Source organism: Ceratotherium simum, chromosome 24, assembly GCF_057802395.1.
Source record: "Ceratotherium simum simum isolate JZ-2026a chromosome 24, ASM5780239v1, whole genome shotgun sequence".
Classification (NCBI taxonomy): Eukaryota; Metazoa; Chordata; class Mammalia; order Perissodactyla; family Rhinocerotidae; genus Ceratotherium; species Ceratotherium simum.
In genome coordinates this window covers 41,553,251-41,577,755 of record NC_141923.1, presented here as the reverse complement: position 1 = coordinate 41,577,755, position 24,505 = coordinate 41,553,251, and the positions used below count along the sequence as shown (strand labels likewise).

Genomic DNA, 24,505 nt, shown 5'->3' with positions numbered 1-24,505 from the left:
GATAAAGAAGATTTAGTACAAACAGTAGAGTTATAATCTAATAGGAAAGCATATGAAGGATTGCGGAGGTTGGAAGAGGATTAAAGTTCCAAGTTCATCATGAGGGAAGATCTCCTTGAAAAACAGATGAGACTAAGACCAATTAAGAATTACTTAAGCATCTAATACAATGCCACTGTATTAGAATATTTGTTTACATGTCTGTCTCCTCTACCAAACTGTGAGCTCCTTGCAAGAAAGCTCTGTATCTACTTGAGTATTGCCTGGCACAAAGTAGGTACCCAACGAATTTCTATAGATGAATGAATAATTGTGACTCACCTCCTTACCACCTTCCATCCTAACAAGTAATAATCAATTGATTTAATTGCAACTCTTTCTTTTTGTAAGAGCAAGATGACTTTTTCATTGGTTTGGTTGCTAAGATATGCCACTTAAAGCCAGATACATATACCACTTTATCTCATTAAAATTGCTTGTTTCTGATCACATGCACATATACGAAAACTAATTCCAGATGAACTTTAAAGTAACCTCTAAAAGTTTTGAATTAAACAAAAAACAAACCCATGTGATTCTCACCAGGGAAACACAATAACAAAATACAGAAATAATACTTATCTAATAAAAATTCTAAGTAGAAATACTATTGTGGATACATATGTAATGTCCATTTAGTAAGTGATGGAAAGGGAGCAGGAACTGAAAAACAAAGTTATATTTTAGATTGGTTTATTATATTCTTTTTATTACAAAAATACCATAATTAATATATAACAAAAATATTAATACCTAGAAATTCCATAAAAATAGTTTCATTCATTTTTAGTTGTTCAGTACATGCCAACACTCTGTTTTGAATTTCTTCATGTTCTCTTTTCTTCTCATAATATTCACGTGAAAAGGGTGTTTCTGAGTATTTTAGTTGGTATTGCTTCAAAACATCTTTATACTGACATATATAACCATGGTACATTTTTCTGTTAAAATTAAAATAAATGATGAAATATAACAAGAGTATATCTAAAAACTTCCTAAATAGCACTTGTGTTTTTTTTTTTTTTTTTTTGTGAGGAAGAGCAGCCCTGAGCTAACATCCATGCCAATCCTCCTCTTTTTGCTGAGGAAGACTGGCCCTGAGCTAACATCCGTGCCCATCTTCCTCCACTTTATGTGGGATGCCGCCACAGCATGGCCTGACAAGTGGTGCATTGGTGCGCGCCCGGGATCCGAACCTGGGCCGCCAGCAGCGGAGTGTGCGCACTTAACAGCTATGCCATGGGGCGGGCCCCTAAATAGCACTTGTTAAAGTCTACTAAATTAAGCATAAAAGACAAGTCAAATATCTACTTATCCTTGCTTCCCTCAATACTGTATGCCCTTCAAACTTTCCTTAACTCTTATCACATTTTGAACTCTCTACTTTTCAGGTAGTAAAGAACTACCTGAGTTATTCACTCTTTAATCCTCTTCATTTGACTTCTGCTCCCACCATTCTAATGAAATTATCTTTCCCAAAGTCACCTATGATCTAATTTGTCCAATTCAGTGATCTCTTTAGTTTTCATCCTAATTACCACTGCAGAACCTGGTTCTTTTGACCACTTCTTGAATTTCTATCCTCCCTGAGTTCTGAGTCTCTACTCTCCCCAGTTCAGCTACCTCTATAACTGTGCTTCTTAAATCTCCTTCAATTTTTTAAGCTAAAATTATCACATGAAATCATGTTCTATATGTTAGAACTCTGAGTTCACAAACATTCTTGTATATTCTGTAACTATTTTATAAAGAAAATCTCAGCACTGTTTGGAGGAACTCCTCCTGTCCAACTCAGGTAGAGGTGGGGTGCTCATCTAGTTAGGCATAAGTCTTGAGTGGGATGGTGAATTTTTGCAAAAAGATATTAACTCTTCCTTCTCATTTGACCTTTGCTTGATCTACAATAGGGGTCAGTTACTATGACCTAAGGGCCAAATCTAACCTGCCACCTGTTTTTGTACTGCCTACGAGCTAAGAATGGTTTTTACATTTTTAATTAATTGAAAAAAAATCAAAAGAAGAATAATATTTCATGAAACATTAAAATTATATGAAATTCAAACTGTAATGTCCATGAAGTTTTATTGGAACAGTCATTCACTTACGTATTGTCTAAAGTTGCTCTTGCAACACAATAGCAGAGTTGAATAGTTACAACAGAGACTGTATAACCCACAGAGCCTAAAATATTTACTATCTGACATTTTACAAAAAAAAAGTTTGCCAATCCTGATCTACAACACTGAAAATGTTCAATCCAGGTTCATTATAGAAAATATATTCTTGGATCCTCTTTTTACCCAATTCTTATCAAATACTTAGTTTCAAGAAATAATATTCACAGAAAATTTTCTAAAAATACATAGTCCTTATGTTCCTCAAAATTTTATAAATTTTCTAAATCAAGCCCTACTATATGGGGGAATTTCTTAAAAGATACTGTAATGATTATCTCACCTTAGCAGATAAGAAGAATAATTACTAATAAACTGCTTGAATAGAGAGAAGAAAAGTAAGAAAAACAACCTTGTACTGGTCAGCAGGTCTGAATCTTAAGAATGTTTTAATTTCTTAATATTACTAAACTCTGTTCCCTTTAGCAAGATAAAGCAGTTGAGCCCAAAACAAGCTCCTATTCCTCTAAATGTATATTTGCTAATTAAGCCCCTACTTCTTGAGGAAACGGTCCAGGGAGGAGGAAAATAAATATAAGAAAACTAAGTCTGGGTCACAAGTTCCAGATGACATTAGCATACCACATCTATCCTATTCATATTGTATATTCATGCCCTCTCTTCTAAGATACGCTGTACAGGAACTTAGGCAGAGTCCAGCATAGCCAAGTCATGATTCAAGAAGAGCCTTTACTATCTCATCTGTTGCCAGTAATACTAGTCTTTGTGAATGCCTGTGACAGGAATGGAAGGTTAGGAGAAACAAGTAGCTAGTACCTCTGCTTCCTTCATTACTCATAATAGCAACAAATGGACTCTTTTCTTTTCATAAATGCCTGGTATTGATCATCAATTCAATCAACCTATGTGGCTGGTTTAAGAAAGAAAGATATAGCTGTTTTCACTTTAATACCTCTGGCTAGCTAAGTTATCCACAAAAACACTATCAGAGAGGTAGTATTGGGACTGGTTTGCTTTAGCCCTTCATAGTATTATTTTTAATAATATTTTAGTGTGAGGTTAGGAAGCCAGCTGTGAGGCAGAGACTACTTGCCTGCTACTCTGGCTGTTGCTGCCAGAGACATTGTGTGTATGTGTGTGAATATTTTACTGTTTGATCAGTTACTGGCTTTGTGGGTATCGAGAGATGTAGCAGCAGTGGCTTCCTGACCCCCGATGGCAGCTACAATAGTGTATTCTTGAAATCAGCATCTCCCTGGGTGGCCTCCTCCCTCCCTACCTTCCTGATGGTGGCAGAGATGGCACCAATTCTGGCAGCCCAGCTCAGTGGTGTTATGAGAGTCTAGAGCCTGCTCCTCTGGCTCTTCCAATGATTTTGTAAGCACCTAATATCCTGTATTAAATCTCTTCTTGCTTAAAAATAATAATAATAATATTTTATAGCCTTGGCTTACATTGAGAGATATAAGAAGCAGTAATATATATTGTGTTTATTTGGGGGAGGCCACTGATGATACTCACTACCACATTGTACGATTTCCCCTTTATGAGAACGCAGGGGAGAAATTTCTCTCAAGTCTCAGTACCAGGAAAAAATTCTGCTTAGCCTAAGCAATTGAACTGTTTTTTAAACGAATACTCTGAATCTCAAACTGATCACATTTCCACAATGCCTTGATGACTACTAGAAATTTCAAAACCTAACTTGTGCCTATACCATACAGCATGAATTTCTATCCTAAGCAAAGGCTTCATCTTCCTAAATTATCCTTACTTTCCTGTAGCTTTGATTTTTACATCTAATTTTCTTTTAACACTATGGTATTATTTACAGAAATCATCTCATACCCTTTTTGGGTTGAAGCAGGGTTTATAAATGACAAAGTAACAATTTCCTTCACTAATTCCACCCTCTGCCTATTCCTTGGATGATTGTGTACTCTAGCTTTCTCTTCTTTTTGCTCTATACATTTCCCTAGGAATTTCATCTATTTCTATGATTTCAAATGCCAATGAAGCCCAAATCTATACCTTCACTCCATACCTTCTCTTAAGACCCATCTTTGAATATAAAGAGTACTGCATTCTAGATTTTGTGTGTGTTTTTTAATTAAAATATAAAAATGGAAGTGACATCAGCAAGATGTCAGAATAAAACATCCCTTGTGCATATCACCCCATCAACAATAATGTGGCATCCATCCATGGACAAAAGTGCCTTTGTGGGAGCTTTGGCATCCAGGTGGGAGACTGTGAAACCCTGGTGCAGGCCAAGACTAAGGAGAGCCATTTTGAGAAAGCAGGCTTACATCCTGGTGGCTAACTCACTGACTGTGCTCCTGGCTACAGACCCAGAAACAGCTCTGTACCCTTGAGAACTCAGCTACAGTCTCATCTCGCTTTGGGTCTGTCACCAGCACCATAGACCAAGGGACCTGGGAGGAGTCATGCCTACCCATGTGTCAGGTAAGAGGCATACAGACCCTGGTCCTGGCTGTGGACCCTGAAGTGGCCCATGAACTGGCTCCAGCCCCTTGTGGCCACTGTCTGGGAGCCCCTACAGGTAAACCTGCCAAACTTGGTCAGACTGTAGATTCTGAAATGGCCCTGTAACTGGCTGGAGCCCATCCCAGCCACAGTCACTGAAGAGTCTTGCTGGCACAGGGACCCAGCAGGAGACACTCCTGCCTCTGCCCCTGAAAATCCTGAAAGGGCCTATACTTGGTTCCAGCCCCCTAACAGTCATAGTTTGTCAGCAGTACTGACGGTCTAGGGTCCCAGCAGGAAACACTCCCATCTGCACCTCCACAGATCCTGAAAGGCCCTATACTTAGCTCTAGGCCCCTCACAGCCGAAGGCGACCACAGATCAGCTGACCCAGGGACCCAGAAAGAGATACTCCTATATCATCCCTGGAGATCTCAAAAAGGCCCTATACTTGGCTCCAGCCCCTCCAGCCACAATCAGGGAGCAGTCCAGCCCACTGAGGGACCTGGTGGGAGACATTCCCATCTGTGCCTCCAGAGCCAGGACTGCAGGCCTCAATCTTTATTGTGGAACCTGAAACAGCCCTGAGGTTCAATTCCACCCCCTCCCAGCCGCAGTCCAAGGCCAGTCCTGACCACCCATGGACCCATCCAGTAACTAGACAGGAGCCCTTCCAGGGACAGACTTTCCAGCCACACCTGTCCACACACTTGGTAAGAGGCCTGCTGACTGAGGACCCAACTATGGAACCTGAAGCAGACTCCTGTCTGCTTGTCCCAGTGCTATCCTACTAACTAAGGTACTAGAGGCAGTCTCATCCACCCAGGGACCAGAGAGGATTCATACCTGCCTAAGCCTCTGATAACAAGCACACCAACTGTGGATCCCACTGCAGACCCAGAAAGAGCCTTAAAACCAGCTCCAACCCAGCATGACTGCAATTCTAGAGATAATCTCATAAACCCAGGAAACCGACAGAAAGTCTTTACCTGACAAAACTAGTCTGTAAAGACTGGAAGAGGTGTTTGTTCATTCAAGTGCACAGACACCAACGCAAGGCTACAGAGATCATGATGAATCAGGCAAACATGACACCTCCAAAGGAAAATAATAAAGTTTCAGTAACTGACCACAAAGAAACGGAGAGCTACATTTGGCTTACAAAGAATTCAAAATAATCATCTTAAAGAAACTCAATAAAAGCAAGAGAACACAGACAACTAAACAAAACCAGGAAAACAATGCACGAACAAAATGAGAAGTTTAATAAAAAAAAAAAAATAGAAACCATAAAAAAGAACCAAACAGAAATCCTGGAGCTGAAGAATACAACGATAGAACTGAAAAATTCAATAGAGAGCATCAACAACAGACTTGATCATGCAAAAACACTCAGCAAACCCGAAGACAGTTTATTTGAAATTAGCCAGTTAGAGGAACAAAAAGAAAAAGAACGAAAAAGAGTCAAGAAAACCTACATGAATTATGGAACACTGCCAAGCAAATGAATATTCACATCATGGGAGTCCCAGAAGGAGAAGAGTGAGAGAAAGAGGCAGAAAACTTATTTAAAGAATAATAGCTGAAAACTTCCCAAATCTTGGGAAAGAGATGGACATCCAGGTTTGGGAAGCTCTAAGGATTCCAAGTAAGATTAACCCAAAGAAGATTACTCCAAGGCACATTATAATCAAAATGTTAAAAGTCAAAGACAAAAAGAGAATTTTGAAAGCACCAAGAGAAAAATGACTCATCACAACAAGGGAACACCCATAACATTATCAGCAGATTTCCCTGCAGAAACCTTGCAGGCCAGGAGAGAATGGGATCACATATTCAAAGTGCTGAAAGAAAAAACTGCCAACTAAGAATACTATACCCAGCAAAACTGTCCTTCAAAGATAAGGACATTCCCAGACAAAAGCTAAGGGAGTTCATTACCAGTAGACTTGCCTTACAAGAAATATTAAAGGGAGTTTTTCAAGTTGAAATGAAAGAATGTTAAGTAACAACATGAAAACATATAAAATTCAATGACAAAGGTGAATATACAGTCAAATTCAGAATACCATAATACTGTAATGATAGTGTGTAAATCACTTTTATCTCTAGTATAAAAACAATAATATAAAAAACAACTATAGTGACAAAAATTTTTTAATGGATGCAAGATATAAAAAGATGTAAAATATGACATCAGCAGCATAAAATGTGGGGGGAGGAGAAGTAAAAGTGTAGAGTTTTGCAATTGAAGGTAAGTTGTTATCAGCTTAAAATAGTCTGTTATATCTATAAGACGTTATATATAAGCCTCATGGTAATTACAAAAAAAAAACCCTATAGTAGATACACAAAAGATAAGGAGAAAAGAATTAAAGCTTACCACTACAAAAAACAAATGACAAAGGAAGACAGCAAGAGAGGAAGAAAGGAACAAAGGAACTAAAAAGAAAAATCAGAAAACAATTAACAAAGTGGCAATAGTAAGTCCTTACCTATCAATAATTACTTTAAATGTAAATAGACTAAATTCAAAAGCCAGAGAGTGGCCGAATGAATTAAAAAAACAAAATCCAACAATATGCTACTTACCAGAAACTCACTTTAGCTTAAAGGACATACATAGGCTGAATAAGAAAGGATGTAAAAAGATATTCCATGCAAATGGTAACCAAAAGAGAGCAGACGTGGTTATACTTATATCAGATAAAATAGACTTTTAGTCAAAATCAGTCACAAGAGACAAAGAAGGTCACTGTACAATGATAAAGAGGTCAATACATCAAGAGGATATAACAATTGCAAATATATATGCACTGAACACAGGAACGTCTAAATATTTAAAGCAAATATTAACAGAATTGGAGGGAGAAATAGAGAACAATAAAATAGATGACTTCAATACCCTACTTTCATCATGGGAAAGATCATCCAGACAGAAATTAATAAGGTAACAATGAACCTTAACAACACTATAGACCAAATGGACCTAATAGACATATATAGAACATTCCATCAAACAACACCAGCATACACATTCTTCTAAAGTACACATGGAACATTCTCTAGGACCGATCATATACTGGGCCACGACCCAGGTTTGACAAATTTAAGAAGACTGAAATTATATCAAGTATCTTTTCTGGCCACAATGATACAAAACTAGAAATCAACAGCAGGAGGAAAATGGAAAAATTCACAAATACATAGAAATTAAACAAACTCCTGAATAACACTGTGCCAAAGGAGAAATCAAAAACTATCTTGAGACAAATGAAAATGAAAACACAATATACCAAAACTTATGGGATGTGGCAAAAGAAGTTATAACAGGGAAATTTATAGCAATAAATGCCTACATTAAGAGAAAAAAAGATCTCAAATAAACAACCTAACTTTATACCTCAAGGAATTAGAAAAAACACAATCCAAGCCAAAAGTTAGCAGAAGGAAAGAAATAACAAAGATTACAATAGAAGTAAATGAAATAGAGACAAGAAAGACAATAGAAAAAAAATCAATGAAATAAAGAGTTGCTTTTTTGAAAAGATAAACAAAATTTGCAAACCTTTAGCTAAACTAAGCAAGAATAAAAAAGAGAGAGGACTCAAACAAAACTATAAATGAAAGAGGAAATATTGCAAGTGACACCACAGAAATACAAAGGATCCTAAGAGGCTACTATGAACAATTATACAATTACAAATTAAATAACCTAGAAGAAATGAATAAGTTTTTAGAAACATACAACCTACCAAGGCTGAATCATGAAGAAATAGAAAATCTGAAAAGATCAATTACTAGTAAGGAGATTGAAGCAGTAATAAAAAAAACCCTCCTAACAAAGAAAAGCCCAAGATCAGATGGTTTCACTAACAAATTATACTAAATATTTAAAGAAGAATTAATACCAATCCTTCCCAAATTCTTCCAAAAAACTGAAGAGGACGGAACACTCTCCAACTCATTTTAAGAGGCCAGTATTACCCTGATACCAAAGCCAGATAAGGACACTACAAGAAAAGAAAACTACAGGTCAATATCCCTGATGAATATAGATGCAAAAATTCTCAACAAAATACTAGCAAGCTGAATTCAACAGCACATTAAAAGGAACATACACCATAACCAAGTGAGATTTATCCTTGGGATGATTTGTGTATGGTTCAACATACACAAATCAATAAACATGATACACCACACTAATAGAATGAAGGATAAAAATGATATGATCCTATCAATAGATGCAGAAAAAGCATTTGGCAAAACTCGATACACTTTCATGATAAAAACTCTCAACAAATTGGGTATAGAAGAGGTATATATACCTCAACGCAATAAAGGCCATATATGACAAGCCCATAACTAACATCATACTCAGTGATGAAAAGCTAAAAGCTTTTCCTCTACAATCAAGAGAGACAAGGGTTCCACTCTCACCATTCCTATCCAATAGTACTGGAAATCTTAGTTAGAGCAATAAGGCAATAAAAAGAAATAAAAGACATCCAAATAGGAAAGGAAGAAGGAAAATTGTCTCTGTTTGCAAACGACATGATCTTATATATAGAAAACTCTAAGATTTCACCAAAAAACTATTAGAACTAATCAACAAATTCAGTCAAGTTTCAGGATACAAAATCAACATCCAAAAATCAGTTGTATTTCTATACACTAACAATGAACTATCTGAAAAAGAAATAAAGAAAACAATCCCAGGGAGAGAAGTCAAGATGGCGGTGTAAGCAGACTCTGAACACACCTCATAGGACACAGCCAATTTACAACTACTCGTGGAAAAATTACCCGAGAGAGAACTGAAAACTGGATAAGAGGAACTCCTGCAACAAAAGACAATCCTAATTGACGTGGAAGAGGCAGAAACTCCCTTCTGGAGAGAAAAAAGGCCGCCTTCACAAGCTGCAGCGCTTCACGGCCACCCAGGAGCCACCACAGGTACGCAGCCCAACCTGGAGGAGTGGGGCCCTGAGCCGGGGAGCACTACCGCTGTAGGCACTTTGTGGACCCAGCACAATCGAGACGAGTGGCATAATATCTGACTTTGCCTGCTACTAAAACATTGGAAAGTACCACCAGAAAAGCTGGGTCACAAAGAAATTAGAACCGGCCCTTAAAGGGCCCATGTGCAAACTCACTCATTTCAGAAAGCAACCTAAAACCACCAGAAAGAAAGGTGCACAGCGCTTTGGTGAAAAGAGACTCACCTCACAGGCTCTGAGTGCACTGCAGTGAGAGGTGAGACCTCTCCAGGGACTGGGACATAGGTGGCGGCCATTGTTGTGGCCTGGTGTGGGCGTGCTGACACAGACACCATTGGAGTTCTCCCTGGGGCCTGCTAGCCAAGGGTCTGCCCCACCCCCCACCCACCAATTTAATCCAGCTCAGCCAGGGCAGGCAGCCCACCCTAGGGACTGGCCCCACCCAACAACAAGCCCTCAGGCAACTTGTGGGCCTGCAGAGATTGGTGACTGGATTCTCTGCAGCCTGGCGATTGAGCCCACTTCAGTGGGGCAGGGCGTGCACAAGGAGCGAGTGGAATGCGGGGCAGTGGTGGAGTGTGTGGGGCTCCCTCCATGGAGAGACTGGGTGCACTTCAGGAGGTTGGGGCGCGCACACAGGGCAGGACTGTGTTGACGGTGTGTGTGGACATGTGGGCGGCGGGGCTTGTCAGCTGCAGAAGACTTGTGCTTCTCAAAGACCCACATAGGGGGTTTGCCCCACCTTCCAAAGCCTGAAACAATTGGGTGCTCCCATGCCTGAGGCCAGCCCCACCCAGCTGCAAACCTCAGAGAGCTGACAAGACCTAAAGGCTGGAGGCTTATAGCAATTGTAAGCCCCTGAGGCTAACAACCTGCCACAGTGGGGGCCTACTCACTTAAAAGAAATACTGCAACACAAATGTGGTATTAGAACTTGCAGCCAACTGTGCTGGGGCTCCCCACACCTCATAAAGAGACTGAAGGGCCCACAACAACTACAAGCAGCTGAGCATTACAACAGCTGCCCAGGAGCATAACTCAGCCTCCCTGGGCACCTACAGGGAGAGCAAACAGGCCACAACAGAAGGACACACGTAGCCCACATAGGGGTCAACCCTGGAACATTGAGAACTGAGGGAAGCACACTGGAAGCCTCCTAAGGCATCACTTACATAAGGTCACCTATCCAAGAACAGGAGACATAGCTGACCTACCTAATACACAGACACAAGCAAAGGGAAAGAGGCAAAATGAGAAGGCAAAGGAATACATTCCAAGTAAGGGAACAGGACAAAACACCAGAAAAGGAACTAAGTGAAACAGAAATGAGCAACCTACCCGACAGAGAGTTCAAACTAAGAGTGTTAAGGATGCTCACTGATCTGGGGAGAAGAATAGATGAACTCAGTGAGAATGTCAACAAAGAAATGGAAGATATAAAAAAGAACCAATCAGAAATGAAGAATACAATTCTGGAAATGAAAAATTCACTAGAGGAACTCAAAAGCAGAGTAGAGGATACAGAAGAAAGGATCTGTGAGCTGGATGAAAGATAGAAGAAATTACCCAAGCTGAACAGGTAAAAGAAAAAAGAATTAAAAAGAGTGAGGACAGTCTAAGGGACATCTGGGAAAACATAAAGCACACTAACATCCGTGTTATAGGTGTCCGAGAAGGAGAAGAGCGAGACAAAGGGGCAGAGAATCTATTTGATGAAATAATAGATGAAAATTTCCCTAACCTAAGGAAGGAAACAGACATCCAGGTACAGGAAGCACAGAGAGCACCAAACAAGATAAACCCAAAGAGGCCCACACCAAGACACATCATAATCAAAATGTCCAGAATTAGAGATAAAGAGAGAACCCTAAAAGCCGCAAGAGAAAGACAAGTTACATATAAAGGAAATGCCATAAGGCTATCAGCTGACTTCTCAGCAGAAACCTTACAGGCTAGAAGAGAGTGGCACGATATATTTAAAGTGCTAAAAGGAAAAAACTTACAGCCAAGAATACTCTACCCAGCAAAGTTATCATTCAAAATGGAAGGAGAGAGAAAAAGTTTCCCAGATAAGCAAAAATTAAAGGAGTTTGTCACCAAGAAACCAGTGCTACAAGAAATGTTAAAAGGACTGGTTTAAGGGGAAAAGAGAAGACCACAAATAGGAAAAATTATCTATTTCCATGATAAGAGGGTAATAGATACAAATGCACAAAAGAGAGGTTAGATATGATATCAAAAACATAAAATGAGGGAGGAAGGGAGTTAAAGAGTAGAGTTTTCAGACAGAGGTCAAACTAAAGAAACCATCAATTCTGTATAGAGGACTACAAAAACACTGAGGAAAAAAAAGTTATTAAATGGCAGTAAGTACATACTTATCAATAGCTACTTTAAACGTCAATGAACTAAATGCTCCAATTAAAAGGCACAGGGTGGCTGATTGGATAAAAAAACAAGACCCATATATATGCTGCATACAAGAGACACACTTCAGACCTAAAGACACTCACAAACTGAAAGTGAAGGGATGGAAAAGATACTCCAAGCAAATGGCAATGAAAAGAAAGCTGGGGTAGCAATACTCATATCAGACAAAATAGACTTTAAAACAAAAACTGTAAAAAGAGATAAAGAAGGGCATTACATAATGATCAAGGGAACAATCCAACAAGAGGATATAACACTTGTAAATATCTACGCACCCAATGTAGGAGCACCTAAATATATAAAGCAATTATTAACAGACATAAAAACAGAAATAGACAGTAACACAATAATAGTAGGGGACTTTAACACTCCCCTTACACCAACGGATAGATCATCCAAACAGAAGATCAATAAGGAAACATTGGCCTTAAACGACACACTAGAACAGATGGACCTAGTAGATATATACAGAGCATTACATCCAAAAACTGAAGAATACACGTTCTTTTCAAATGCACATGGAACATTCTCCAGGATTGATCACATATTAGGCCACAAAACAAGTCTCCATAAATTTAAGAAGATTGAAATAATATCAGGCATCTTTTCTGACCACAACGGTATGAAACTAGAAATCAACTATAGGAAGAAAATCAGAAAAGCCACAAATACGTAGAGATTAAACAAAATGCTACTGAACAACGATTGGGTCAACAAAGAAATCAAAAGGAGAAATCAACTAATACCTGGAGACAAATGAAAATGAAAATACGACAGGCCAGAATTTATGGGATACAGCAAAAGCGGTTCTAAGAGGGAAGTTTATAGCGATACAGGCCTATCTCAACAAACAAGAAAAATCTCAAAGAAACAATCTAACAGTGCACCTGAAGGGACTGGAAAACGAAGAACAAAGCCCAAAATCAGTAGAAGAAGGGAAATAATAAAAATCAGAGCAGAAATAAATGAAATAGAGACCAAAAAAACAACAGAAAAAATTAATAAAACCAAGAGCTGGTTCTTTGAAAAGATCAACAAAATTGACAAACCTTTAGCTAGACTCACCAAGAAAGAAAGAGAGAAGGCTCAAATAAGTAAAATCAGAAATGAAAGAGGAGAAATTACAACAGACACCTCAGAAATACAAAAGATTATAAGAGAATACTATGAAAAGCTATATGCCAACAAATTCGACAATCTGGAAGAAATGGATAAATTCTTAGAATTATACAACCTTCCAAAACTAGACCAAGAAGAAAGAGAGAATTTGAATAAACCAATCACCAGTAAGGAGACTGAAACAGTAATCAAAAACCTCCCCAAAAATAAAAGTCCAGGACCAGACGGAAGCTTCCCTGGTGAATTCTACCAAACATTCAAAGACTTAATACCTATCCTTCTCAAACTCTTCCAAAAAATTGAGGAGGGGGCGGAAGCTCCCTAACTCATTCTATGAAGCCGACATTACCCTGATACCAAAACCAAAAAAGGACAACACTAAAAAAGAAAATTACAGGCCAATATCACTGATGAACATCGATACAAAAATCCTCAAAAAAATACTAGCAAATCTCATACAACAATACATTAAAAAGATTATACACCATGATCAAGTGGGATTTATTCCAGGTATGCAGGGATGGTTCAACATTCTCAAATCAATCAACGTAATACACCACATTAATAAAATGAAGAATAAAAATCACATGATCATCTCAATAGATGCAGAGAAAGCATTTGACAAGATACAGCATCCATTTATGATAAAAACTCTGAATAAAATGGGGATAGAAGGAAAGTACCTCAACATAATAAAGGCCATTTATGACAAACCCACAGCTAATATCATCCTCAATGGTGAAAAACTGAAAGCTATCCCTCTGAGAACAGGAACCAGACAAGGATGCCCACTCTCACCACTCCCATTTAACATAGTACTGGAAGTCCTAGCCAGAGAAATCAGGCAAGAAAAAGAAATAAAATGGATCCAAACTGGAAAGGAAGAAGTGAAACTCTCACTATTTGCAGATGACATGATTTTATACATAGAAAACCCTAAAGAATCCACCAAAACACTTTTAGAAGTAATAAATGAATACGGTAAAGTTGCAGGATACAAAATCAACATACAAAAATCAGTTGCATTTCTATACACTAACAACAAAGTAGCAGAAACAGAAATCAAGAATACAATCCCATTTACAATTGCAACAAAAAGAATAAAATACCTAGGAATAAACTTAACCAAAGAGGTGAAAGATCTATACACCAAAAACTATAAAACATTGCTAAAAGAAATTGAAGAAGACACAAAGTAATGGAAAGATATTCCATGCTCTTGGATTGGAAGAATTAACATAGTTAAGATGTCCATACTTCCTAAAGCAATCTATAGATTCAATGCAATCCCTATCCAAGTTCCAACAACATTTTTCACAGAAATAGAACAAAGAGTCCTAAAATTTATATGGAACAACAAAAAACCTCGAATAGCCAAAGCAATCCTGAGAAAAAAGAACAAAGCCGGAGGTATCACACTCCCTGATTTCAAAATATACTACAGAGCTATAGTAACCAAAACAGCATGGTACTGGCACAAAAAAAGACATATAGATCAATGGAATAGAATTGAAAGCCCAGAAATAAACCCACACATCTATGGACAGCTAATCTTTGACATGGAGCCAAGAACACACAGTGGAGTAAAGAAAGTCTCTTCAACAAATGGTGTTGGGAAAACTAGACAGCCACATGCAAAAAAATGGAAGTAGACCCTTACCTTACACCATACACAAAAATGAATTCAAAATGGATTAAAGACTTGAATATAAGACCTGAAACCATGAAACTTCTAGAAGAAAACATAGGCAGTACGCTCTTCGACATTGGTCTTGGCTACATATTTTCAAGCACCATGTCTGACCGGGTAAGACAAACAGTAGAAAAAATAAACAAATGGGACTACATCAAACTAAAAAGCTTCTGCACAGCAAAGGAAACCATCAATAAAACAAAAAGACAACCTAACAATTGGGAGAAGATATTTGCAAACCATACATCTGATAAGGGGTTAATCTCCAAAATATATAAAGAACTGATGCATCTCAACAACAAAAATCTAACAACCCAATTAAAAAAATGGGTAAAAGACCTGAACACACATTTCTCCAAAGAAGATATACAGATGGCCAACAGGCACATGAAAAGATGTTCAGCATCATTAACTATCAAGGAAATGCAAATCAAAACTACAATGAGATATCACCTCACGCCCATCAGAATGGCTATAATTAACAAGACAGGAAACAACAAGTGTTGGAGAGGATGTGGAGAGAAGGGAACTCTCATACACTGCTGGCGGGAGTGCAAACTGGTGCAGCCACTATGGAAAACAGTATGGAGATTCCTCAAAAAATTAAGGATAGAACTACCATATGATCCAGCTATTCCACTGCTGGGTATTTATCCAAAGAACTTGAAAACACCAATGCGTAAAGATACATGCACCCCTGTGTTCATTGCAGCGTTATTCACAATAGCCAAGACTTGGAAGCAACCTAAGTGCCCATCAAGGGAGGAATGGATAAGGAAGATGTGTATGTATACACCATGGAATACTACTCAGCCATAAGAAACAATGAAATCCAGCCATTTGTGACAAGATGGATGGACATTGAGGGTATAATGCAAAGTGAAATAAGTCAGAGGGAGAAGGTCAAATACCGTATGATCTCACTCATAAGTAGAAGATAAAAACAACAACAGACAAACACATAGAGACAGAGAGTGGAATGGTGGTTACCAGAGGGGAAGGGGGGAGGGAAGAGGGGAAAAAGGGATAACTCGGCACATGTGTGTGGTGATGGGTTGTAATTAGTATTTGGGTGGTGAACATGACGTAATCTATGCAGAAATAGAAGTATAATGATGCACACCTGAAATTTATACAATGTTATAAACCAATGTTACTGCAATAAACAACATCAACAACAACAAAAGAAAACAATCCCATTTACAATAGCATCAAAAACAATAAAATATTTAGGAATGAATTTAACCAAGGAGCTGAAAGATCTTCCCACTGAAAACTATAAGACGTTGATGAAAGAAATTGAAGAAGACACAAACAAATGGAAAGAAGATCAGAAGAATTAATATTGTTGTAATGTCCATACTACCCAAAGCCATCTATAGACTGAATGCAATCCCTATCAAAATTCCAATGGTATTTTCCACTGAAGTAGAAAAAAACAATCCTAAAATTTGTATGGAAGCACAAAAGACCCCAAATAGCCAAAGCAATCTCAAGAAAAAAGAATAAAGCTGGAAGCATCACAATTTCTGATTTTAAACTACGCTACAAAGATAAAGTAATCAAAACAGTATGGTACTGGAAAAAAGTCACATAGACCAATGAAATTAGAATCAAGAGTCCAGAAATAAACCCCTGCATATACAGTCAACTAATATTTGGCAAAGGAGTCAAGAACACTCAATGAAGAAAGGATAGTCTCTTCAGTACATGGTGCTGTGAAAACTGGATATCCACAAGCAAAAGAATAAAACTGGACCCCTATCTTGCACCACTCACAAAAATTAACTAAAATGGATTAAAGACTTAAACGTAAGACCTGCAACCATAAAACTCCTAGAAGAAAACACAGAAAAGAAGCTCCTTGATGTTGGTCTTGGCAACAATTTTTTTGAATGTGATACCAAAAGCCCAAGCAACAAAAGCAAAAATAAACAAGTGGGACTACAACAAACTAGAAAAGCTTCTGCACAGCAAAAGAAACAATTAACAAAATGAAGAGGCAACCTATGGAATGGGAGAAAATATTTGCAAACCATATATCCAATAAGCGGTCAATATCCAAAATATATAAGGAACTCATACAACCCAACAGCAAAAAGACTAATAATCCAAGTTAAAATAGACAGAGGACCTGAATAGGTCTTTTCCCAAAAAAGACATACAGATGGTCAAAAAGTACATGAAAACATCACTAATCATCAGAGAAATGTAAATCAAAACCACAATGAGCTACCACCTCACACCTGTTAGAATGGCTATTACCAAAAAGACAAAAGATAAGTGTTGGCAAGGATGTGGAGAAAAGAGAACCCTTGTGCACTGGTGGTAGGAATGTAAATTGGTACAGTCACTGTGGAAAACAGAATGCAAGTACCTCAAAAAATTAAAAATAGAATGACCATATGATCCAGCAATCTCACTTCTAGGTATATATTTGAAGGAAATTAAATCACTATCTCAAAGTGATATTTGCACCCCCATGTTCATTGAAGCATTATTTGCAATAGCCAAGACATGGAAATAATCTAAGTGCTCATCAACGGATGAATGGATAAAGAAAATGTGGTGTATATATATATATATATATATATATATATATATATATATAATAGAATATTATTCAGCCATAAAAAAGAAGGAAGTCCTGCCATTTGTGACAACATGGATGAGAGTATTATGCCAAGTGAATAAGTCAGACAGAGAAAGATAAATACTGTATAATCTCACTTACATGTAAAATCTTAAAAAAGTCAATCTCATAGAAACAGAGAGTAGAATGGTAGTTGCCAGGGGCTGGGGGCTGGGGGAAATGGGGAGATCTTGGTCAAAGGGTACAAACTTCCAGTTATAAGGTGAATAAGTTCTGGGGATCTAATATACAGCATGGTGAACATAATACTGTATTATATACTTGAAAGTTGCTAAGAGAGTAAATCTTAAACATTCTCACTACAAAGAAAATAGTAGTTATGTGATGTGATAGATGTGTTACCTAACCCTTATTGTGGTAATCATTTCACAATATATACATGTATCAAATCATCATGCTGTACACCTCAAACTTAAACACTGTTATTTGTTAGTTATATCTCAATAAAGCTGGGGAAAAAGTAGTAAAAAAAATAAAAATAAAATAAAATAAAAACATTTCAATTTTTTAAATTAAGTTAAATTATAATGCTATATAATGTGTTCAAAGTCCTTCACCTTGTTTCATTACATTCATTTATTTATTTATTTTATATTAATTTATATATTTATTCATTATGTTACAATTAGTCCCCAAGACCAGGTGATCTTACACATAATAAAATAAACCCAATATTGGTATTTCTCCATCAGAATATAACACCTCACTAAATTAGCACTCTGAAAAACACAAGTATGATATAAAATACCCTTCAACAGTCAATACTCCAAATTTTTCATAAGGTAATTCTATGGCTAATTCTATTCCCCTGGATGTTTGCCTATAATAATTCAGTCATGAAGACTATTAACTGAAGCACTCTGCTATAATAATTGCTACTAATAAATAGTTTCTATCTAAGGACATATCTAAACATATCCAGGGTTAGACAGAGCTTTATAATAAATAAGGAGGCCTCCAATGGCACCTAAGGAGTCCAAAATACTGGATTTACTTTAAAAATCAAAAACACTCCCTCATTGTAGAAAATTTCTACATTTTCAATTAACATTTTTATAAAGCATATCCTATTAATACTAACTTATAGAATTGATAAGCTTAAATTAATATATGTACTGTACTTGTCTTTTTCAATAGTTTCTTGATAAATAGTAAATTGGTCCTGCATATAGTCTTCATGTTTATGAAAAACATCACATGTTGGCTTCCAGCTATGGAAAAAAAATACTGTAATTAGCATCTCAGAATGATAAACAAATTGTAAGAGATAATAAAAATGAATGTAACCACTTAAAAATAAATGAATCTTTCTCTTCCTGGAGAAAACAAGCTTACATCAAGAAAAATATTCCCATCTCTCATCACCACCACTACCACCATTCATGCAATCATACAATATGCTCAAACATCAATATCCATGAATTTTTACATAAAACCTGCTTTGGGATCATGACCAGGAAAGGAATAAATGTGACATGGCTGGACTGTGGCATTTCTAGAATATACTCTGCAACACTCCAACAACAGGCTTTCTTTCTCATCTTACTTCTAAGATCTTGCCTAAGAAATTCTTTTGGAGTAAGCATTCAAAAAGCTAGGATAACGGTAAAGAGAGGCTTTTTCCCCTTTAAAACTTAGAAAGTTAGGTTGTTACACCCTTCTGAGCTAGAAAGAAAGAAACTAGGCCAAAATGAATTATAAAATCAGATAGTAATAATAAAATGAATATTCATATTATACATTTTTTGTTTTATGACTCCAAAAATGTTACCAACGTAAAAAATCTAAAGTTAGCACACACCATGGCAGCTTCCATTCTAAGTATTGTTCAAATACTTCCTCTAGCTCTTTTTTCCTAATTTTTTTTATATTTTCAGATTCGGAAAGTATACATGCCCACTTTGGAAGCACAGAAAAGAATATGTAAGAAAATAACTATCGTCCATATTCTTAACACTAAATAATAACTACTATTATTGTTTTAATAAATTGTTTTCCAGATTTTACTATAAATATATATTTTAACATCTTTGAGATCATATTCACATACAACAACGTATCCTCATTTAACACTTGCTTTTAAATCATACACATTTTCCTTGTCACTAAGAATTCACTGTAAAGGTTTTTTTTGTTTTTTTTTTTTTATAAAGATTTTATTTATTTTATTTTTTCCCCCCAAAGCCCCAGTGGATAGTTGTGTGTCGTAGCTGCACATCCTTCTAGTTGCTGCATGTGGGACTCTGCCTCAGGACGAACGGAGAAGTGGTGCCTCGATGCGCACCCGGGATCCGAACCCGGGCCACCAGCATCGCAGCGCGCACACTTAACCACCAAGCCACAGGGCCGGCCCATGTAAAGGTTTTAACACATACATCATATTCCATAATTTATCTAACCATTCCCATATTCTTACCCATTTTTGCTTAAGCTAAGTTTCTCCATTGTAAACAGACCTTAAACATCTGTCTACTCTAATCATTTCCTTAGAAAATATCCCCCTAAAATGGAATTATAAGATCAAAGGTTATACATACATACTTTCTGAGTACTAAAAAATTCCATAAGTAATACATGTTCACTGAAAAGATATTCACTGTAAGCATTTTGATGTACATATTTCCAGACTTTTTCTAATTATGTATAAATATACAATTACTAAATTGGGTTCATACTATGAATGTTGTTTCATTGCTTTGTTCAATTTGTAATATACTGTTAACATCTTTCCGTCAATAAATATACACATATCATAATTTTATTGGCTGCCTCTTGTTCATTCATACTGATATATCAAAATTCATTTAACCAATCACCTAATGTTGAACATTAGAGATGCTTCCAATGTTTTCCCGCCAGAAAAAAGGCTGAAATAAATGCCTTGTCGGACATCACATCTTTGAGAGAATACCTAATTATTTCCTTATGAAAAATTCTCAGAAATGGAACCGTTTAATCAAAAGTCATGCTTATTTTTAAAGCTTTTTAAGAAGTATACTGACATGTCATCCAAAAGGTCTATACCAGCATATATTCCTATAGTGTATGAGAGAGGTAATTTTATTATTCCCTAGCCAACACTGGGTATTATCTTTCTTTAAATTTCTGCAAAACTTAAAGGCAAAAAAAAAAAAAGCATTTTATTATTGCTTTAATTTGGATGTATTTGATTATTAGTAAGACTGAACATTTCTTCACATTTATTCAACACATATTTCTTCATTTTGATATTTACCTGTTTACCATCTTTGCTCATTTTTCTAATGGGGCTTTTGCTTTTTCTTATTAATTCCCACAAGTACTTTATATTTTTAAAAATTAACCCTTACTTGACATTTTTCCTACCTTATCATTTTGCCTTTTATATCATTTTGGGATGTTTTTCTCTTTAATTTGTATATAGTCATGTTTATCCATTGTTTCCTATGTGGTTCTACCTTTGGTGACACACTTAGAAAGTCCTTCTTCTCTTAAAGATTATATAGTCACCTATATCTTCTTCTAGTACTTTCATGAATTCATATTTCACATTTAAATCTCTTAACCAGCATGCTGAAATCATGAACTAGAGATCTCCATCGTATTAAATCAACAGATCCTACTAACTGTCCTCAGAACCTAGCAGAGAGTAAGCTTGTATAAAGTACAGTACATTTGGACACAGCAGGTTCTAAGTGGAAACTATCAGTACTTTTCCAGCACCCATTGCAGCTAATTGAGGGAAACCACTGGTAAAACCTACTACAACAAAATCTAAATGAAAATAATAGAAAAAGTTCAACATATAGCTTTTTGTTGATCAGATTGCCAAAAAATTTAAACATTGATAATTCCATTGTTGGCAAGGGTGTGAGGAAATAGGAACTCTCATACATTATTGGTGGGACTATAAATTAGTATAATCTTTTGGAGCACAGTTTGGCATTATCTATCAAATCTTTAAATGTGCATACTCTTTGATCTAGCAATTTCACTTCTAGGAGTTCATTCTACAGCAATAGGTCTATAAATGTGGAAGGATTATCTGTATATGTTGCTTATAACAGGGAAGAACTGGAAACAACCTAAATGTCTATTAATTGTTAAATGTTAAATATCATCAATACTATAAAATACTATGCAGCTGTTAAAAAAGAATAAAATCTATACATAATCATTACATGTACAGTATCATTTACGTTGTACATTCTTAAATTAAAAAAACAATTTGACGAATAAGTATAGGGTAAGCGTGGGGACTGCAGTCAGGGAAAAACTTTTCACTCCATACATTTGTATAGTTTTTTAATTTTTATACTAGGTATGTGCTACTTTTATAAAATGTTAAATGTATAAAAAATGTAATGGGGAAAAACCAAAAAGGCTTATTAAAATTTTTAATAACAAAATATTTTAAAACAAATATTCTAAATTATAGTACTAAATACAAAGACAATGGTCCACATAAAATTAAATACAGAAAACTGACACATTTTATTTCTGTAAGTATTTGTAATATACAATAAAGCTCCATTAACAAGTCTTTGTTTCAAAATGTTTATGTCTTATAATAGATTTAACTATTAGAATCCAGAACCTGAAGCCATGTTGAAAGAATTCTTAACATATTGAATACTTTTGTTTTGAAAAGCTACTATTTTTAGGTTAGATTCCCTTAGACCAAATTAAGATCTTGACAATTCAAAGACGGAAATTACTTCAAATTTATTTATCTAATAGGAATTTTATATTCTGAGCCTAGATTCTTCAAAATTCTGTATTTAGACTAATTCGATCTGAACTAGAAAGATCTTATAGTACTTCTATCTTTCAAACTTCCTGTGAGCCCTTTTCACAGTGGCATGTAACAGGCAATCTAAGACTTGATTCATCATTTTTCTAACATAAAATACTACTTTAAAACAACAGTGTCTTCAACTATAAACTCAGAAACCTTGAATAAAATCATCTACTGAGAATTACTGAAAGTTCACTTCTTTCAAATACTCACTTACTACAGTTGTCTTTGATCTCCTTACTATGTTTACAATAATGACCAATTTCCTCATCTGTTGTATTTATAGTTTCGTGTATCTCACAAATAGTTGCTTTGTTTTCTTTAATATCTTCAACACATTCTGGAAAGAAGAAATATTTATTTTCTTAAGGTAGGAATCATAATTTGTAATTACATAATACGTATGTAATATGCAATTTGCTTTGCCATTTCACTCATAATATTATTTTTCAGAATTATTATTCCTGAAAATGTGGCATCCATCAATCCTGGCCCCCGACTTTTGGTGATTTCTAAAAAGATTTAAAGTTTTTACTCAAATATTTGAAATAACCTGTGTGATTTGAGAAAAATAACATATTTTCAACTGCACAATTTAATTAAGAGGTCGTTTCTGCCTAAAGCAAAATTCTTCAACACAAAATAACTAAATGCCGAATACAAAAATTTATTATTGAAAAACTGTAGTTAGGGAAAATAGCTCATTACTAGTCACTAGATAGAACTGGCACAAAAGTTATAAGGCCAACTATAAGTTACTCTAAACAAGTCAAGTGCATATTATCTCATATGTCATAAAAATTTAAAAACTAAAATATCTTTATCATGCAAAACTACTTACTATTAATTCGTTGAATCATATCTTCTTTAGTACTTATATCTTGCTCATACTGGAAAACTAAAATAAGTAATTCTTTTGTGACTTCACTGTTAAAACGTCAAGTGATAATACAAATAGTTATCTACTTTATTTTCATTTTATACCTACCAAATTCCAGCAAAAGTCTGTCCAAACTGACAAATAGGTTGTCATTCATCTTGGATACTACGTTAAAAGAAAAAATTGTAAGGCAGGGTTTTCTAAGTCGTATGCAAAACAGCACATATTCAGTGTCAACCTTTTTAACGCAGCATTATGAGAGAAAAATGTGGGTGGAGCTAGAACCGGGGAGGGCAGAGACCCTTTCAGCCCAGTACTGGCTAGTAGGCACGTAGTAAATACTTATTGAATGTCGTCGCAAGACTGAAACTTGGTGGCCAGGGAGACGTGGTACTGCAGTTAAGTCACTGCATATTCTGGAGTTCACAGACACCCAGATTTCTCAAAAGCATATGCCCTTTAAAATAAATAATATCTCTGAACACGTCCTTTCTCGATTAGCAAGATTCCTAAAGAAAGTCCTACACCAACAGCGAAGTAAATCCTACAGGTACAGCGCAATTTTACACTTACGAGTTTACCCCCAAGCATCCCACCAGCGGAGGCGTTCACAGGACCGCCAGCCGCACTCCACCATCCGCCGGAGGCGGGGCTCCTGGCACTCGGTACCGCACAGGCAGAGCCCAGGCGGTGCTCTTCCCGCGCCTTTTGAAGCGCGAAGCTCGCTCGCGGCTAACACTCCCACAGCTAACCGCTTCCCCTCACCCGAGCCCGCCCCCGACACTGCAGCCCCGCGGCGGCGCCCAGCTTCGGGTGCCCCTGTGGCCCAGGACGAGGCCACGCGCCGGGAAGCGCCCGGAACGCGAGCTCCGGTCGTACTCCAGGGACAGGGCCTGCCCGCCCCTCAGAACCGCCTGCCCAGGGAGTAACCGCCACACACAGCTCCCTTTCCCACCCACCTCAGCCGCCCCTCCGGGCCTCCAACGTCCACGCCCTTCCTTGCCCGGATCCCAGACTCCACTTGGGGTCCCCAGCTCAGGGGTCGCAACAGCAGATCCCGACACTTACGCCCGAAGCCCCTCTTCCGCCCCGCCCAGCCCTGCGAAGCCCGCGGCGGGAGCGACAGATCGCGCGGAAGAGCGAGATCTAACTCCCCGCGAGACCAGCACCGCGGCGATCCCCTGTCCTCCCGCGGCGAAGCGGGCACCCGGCACCTCACAAGCCCAGAAGTGGGTGCTGGAGTCGGGGAAAAGCCCTGAAAGGAGGCGTAGGGAACCTGTCAGGGACTCTCC

The 24,505-nt window shown here is 37.1% G+C and overlaps 1 protein-coding gene across 1 annotated transcript in view; it reads right to left on the bottom strand.

Moving 5' to 3' along the window:
* The window catches only part of C24H14orf39 (chromosome 24 C14orf39 homolog), a 50,848-nt gene extending 26,599 nt beyond the window's left edge, over positions 1-24,249 (bottom strand). The window contains exons 1-7 of the mRNA XM_087447767.1: positions 24,173-24,249; positions 23,322-23,378; positions 23,175-23,231; positions 22,547-22,673; positions 18,678-18,767; positions 793-980; positions 660-702 (exon numbers count right to left, since the gene is read on the bottom strand). Coding sequence (XP_087303893.1) covers positions 660-702; positions 793-980; positions 18,678-18,767; positions 22,547-22,673; positions 23,175-23,231; positions 23,322-23,370 — 554 coding nt within the window. The 5' untranslated portion in view covers positions 23,371-23,378; positions 24,173-24,249. The remainder of the gene's footprint in view (positions 1-659; positions 703-792; positions 981-18,677; positions 18,768-22,546; positions 22,674-23,174; positions 23,232-23,321; positions 23,379-24,172) is intronic.
* Positions 24,250-24,505: the final 256 nt, after the last annotated feature.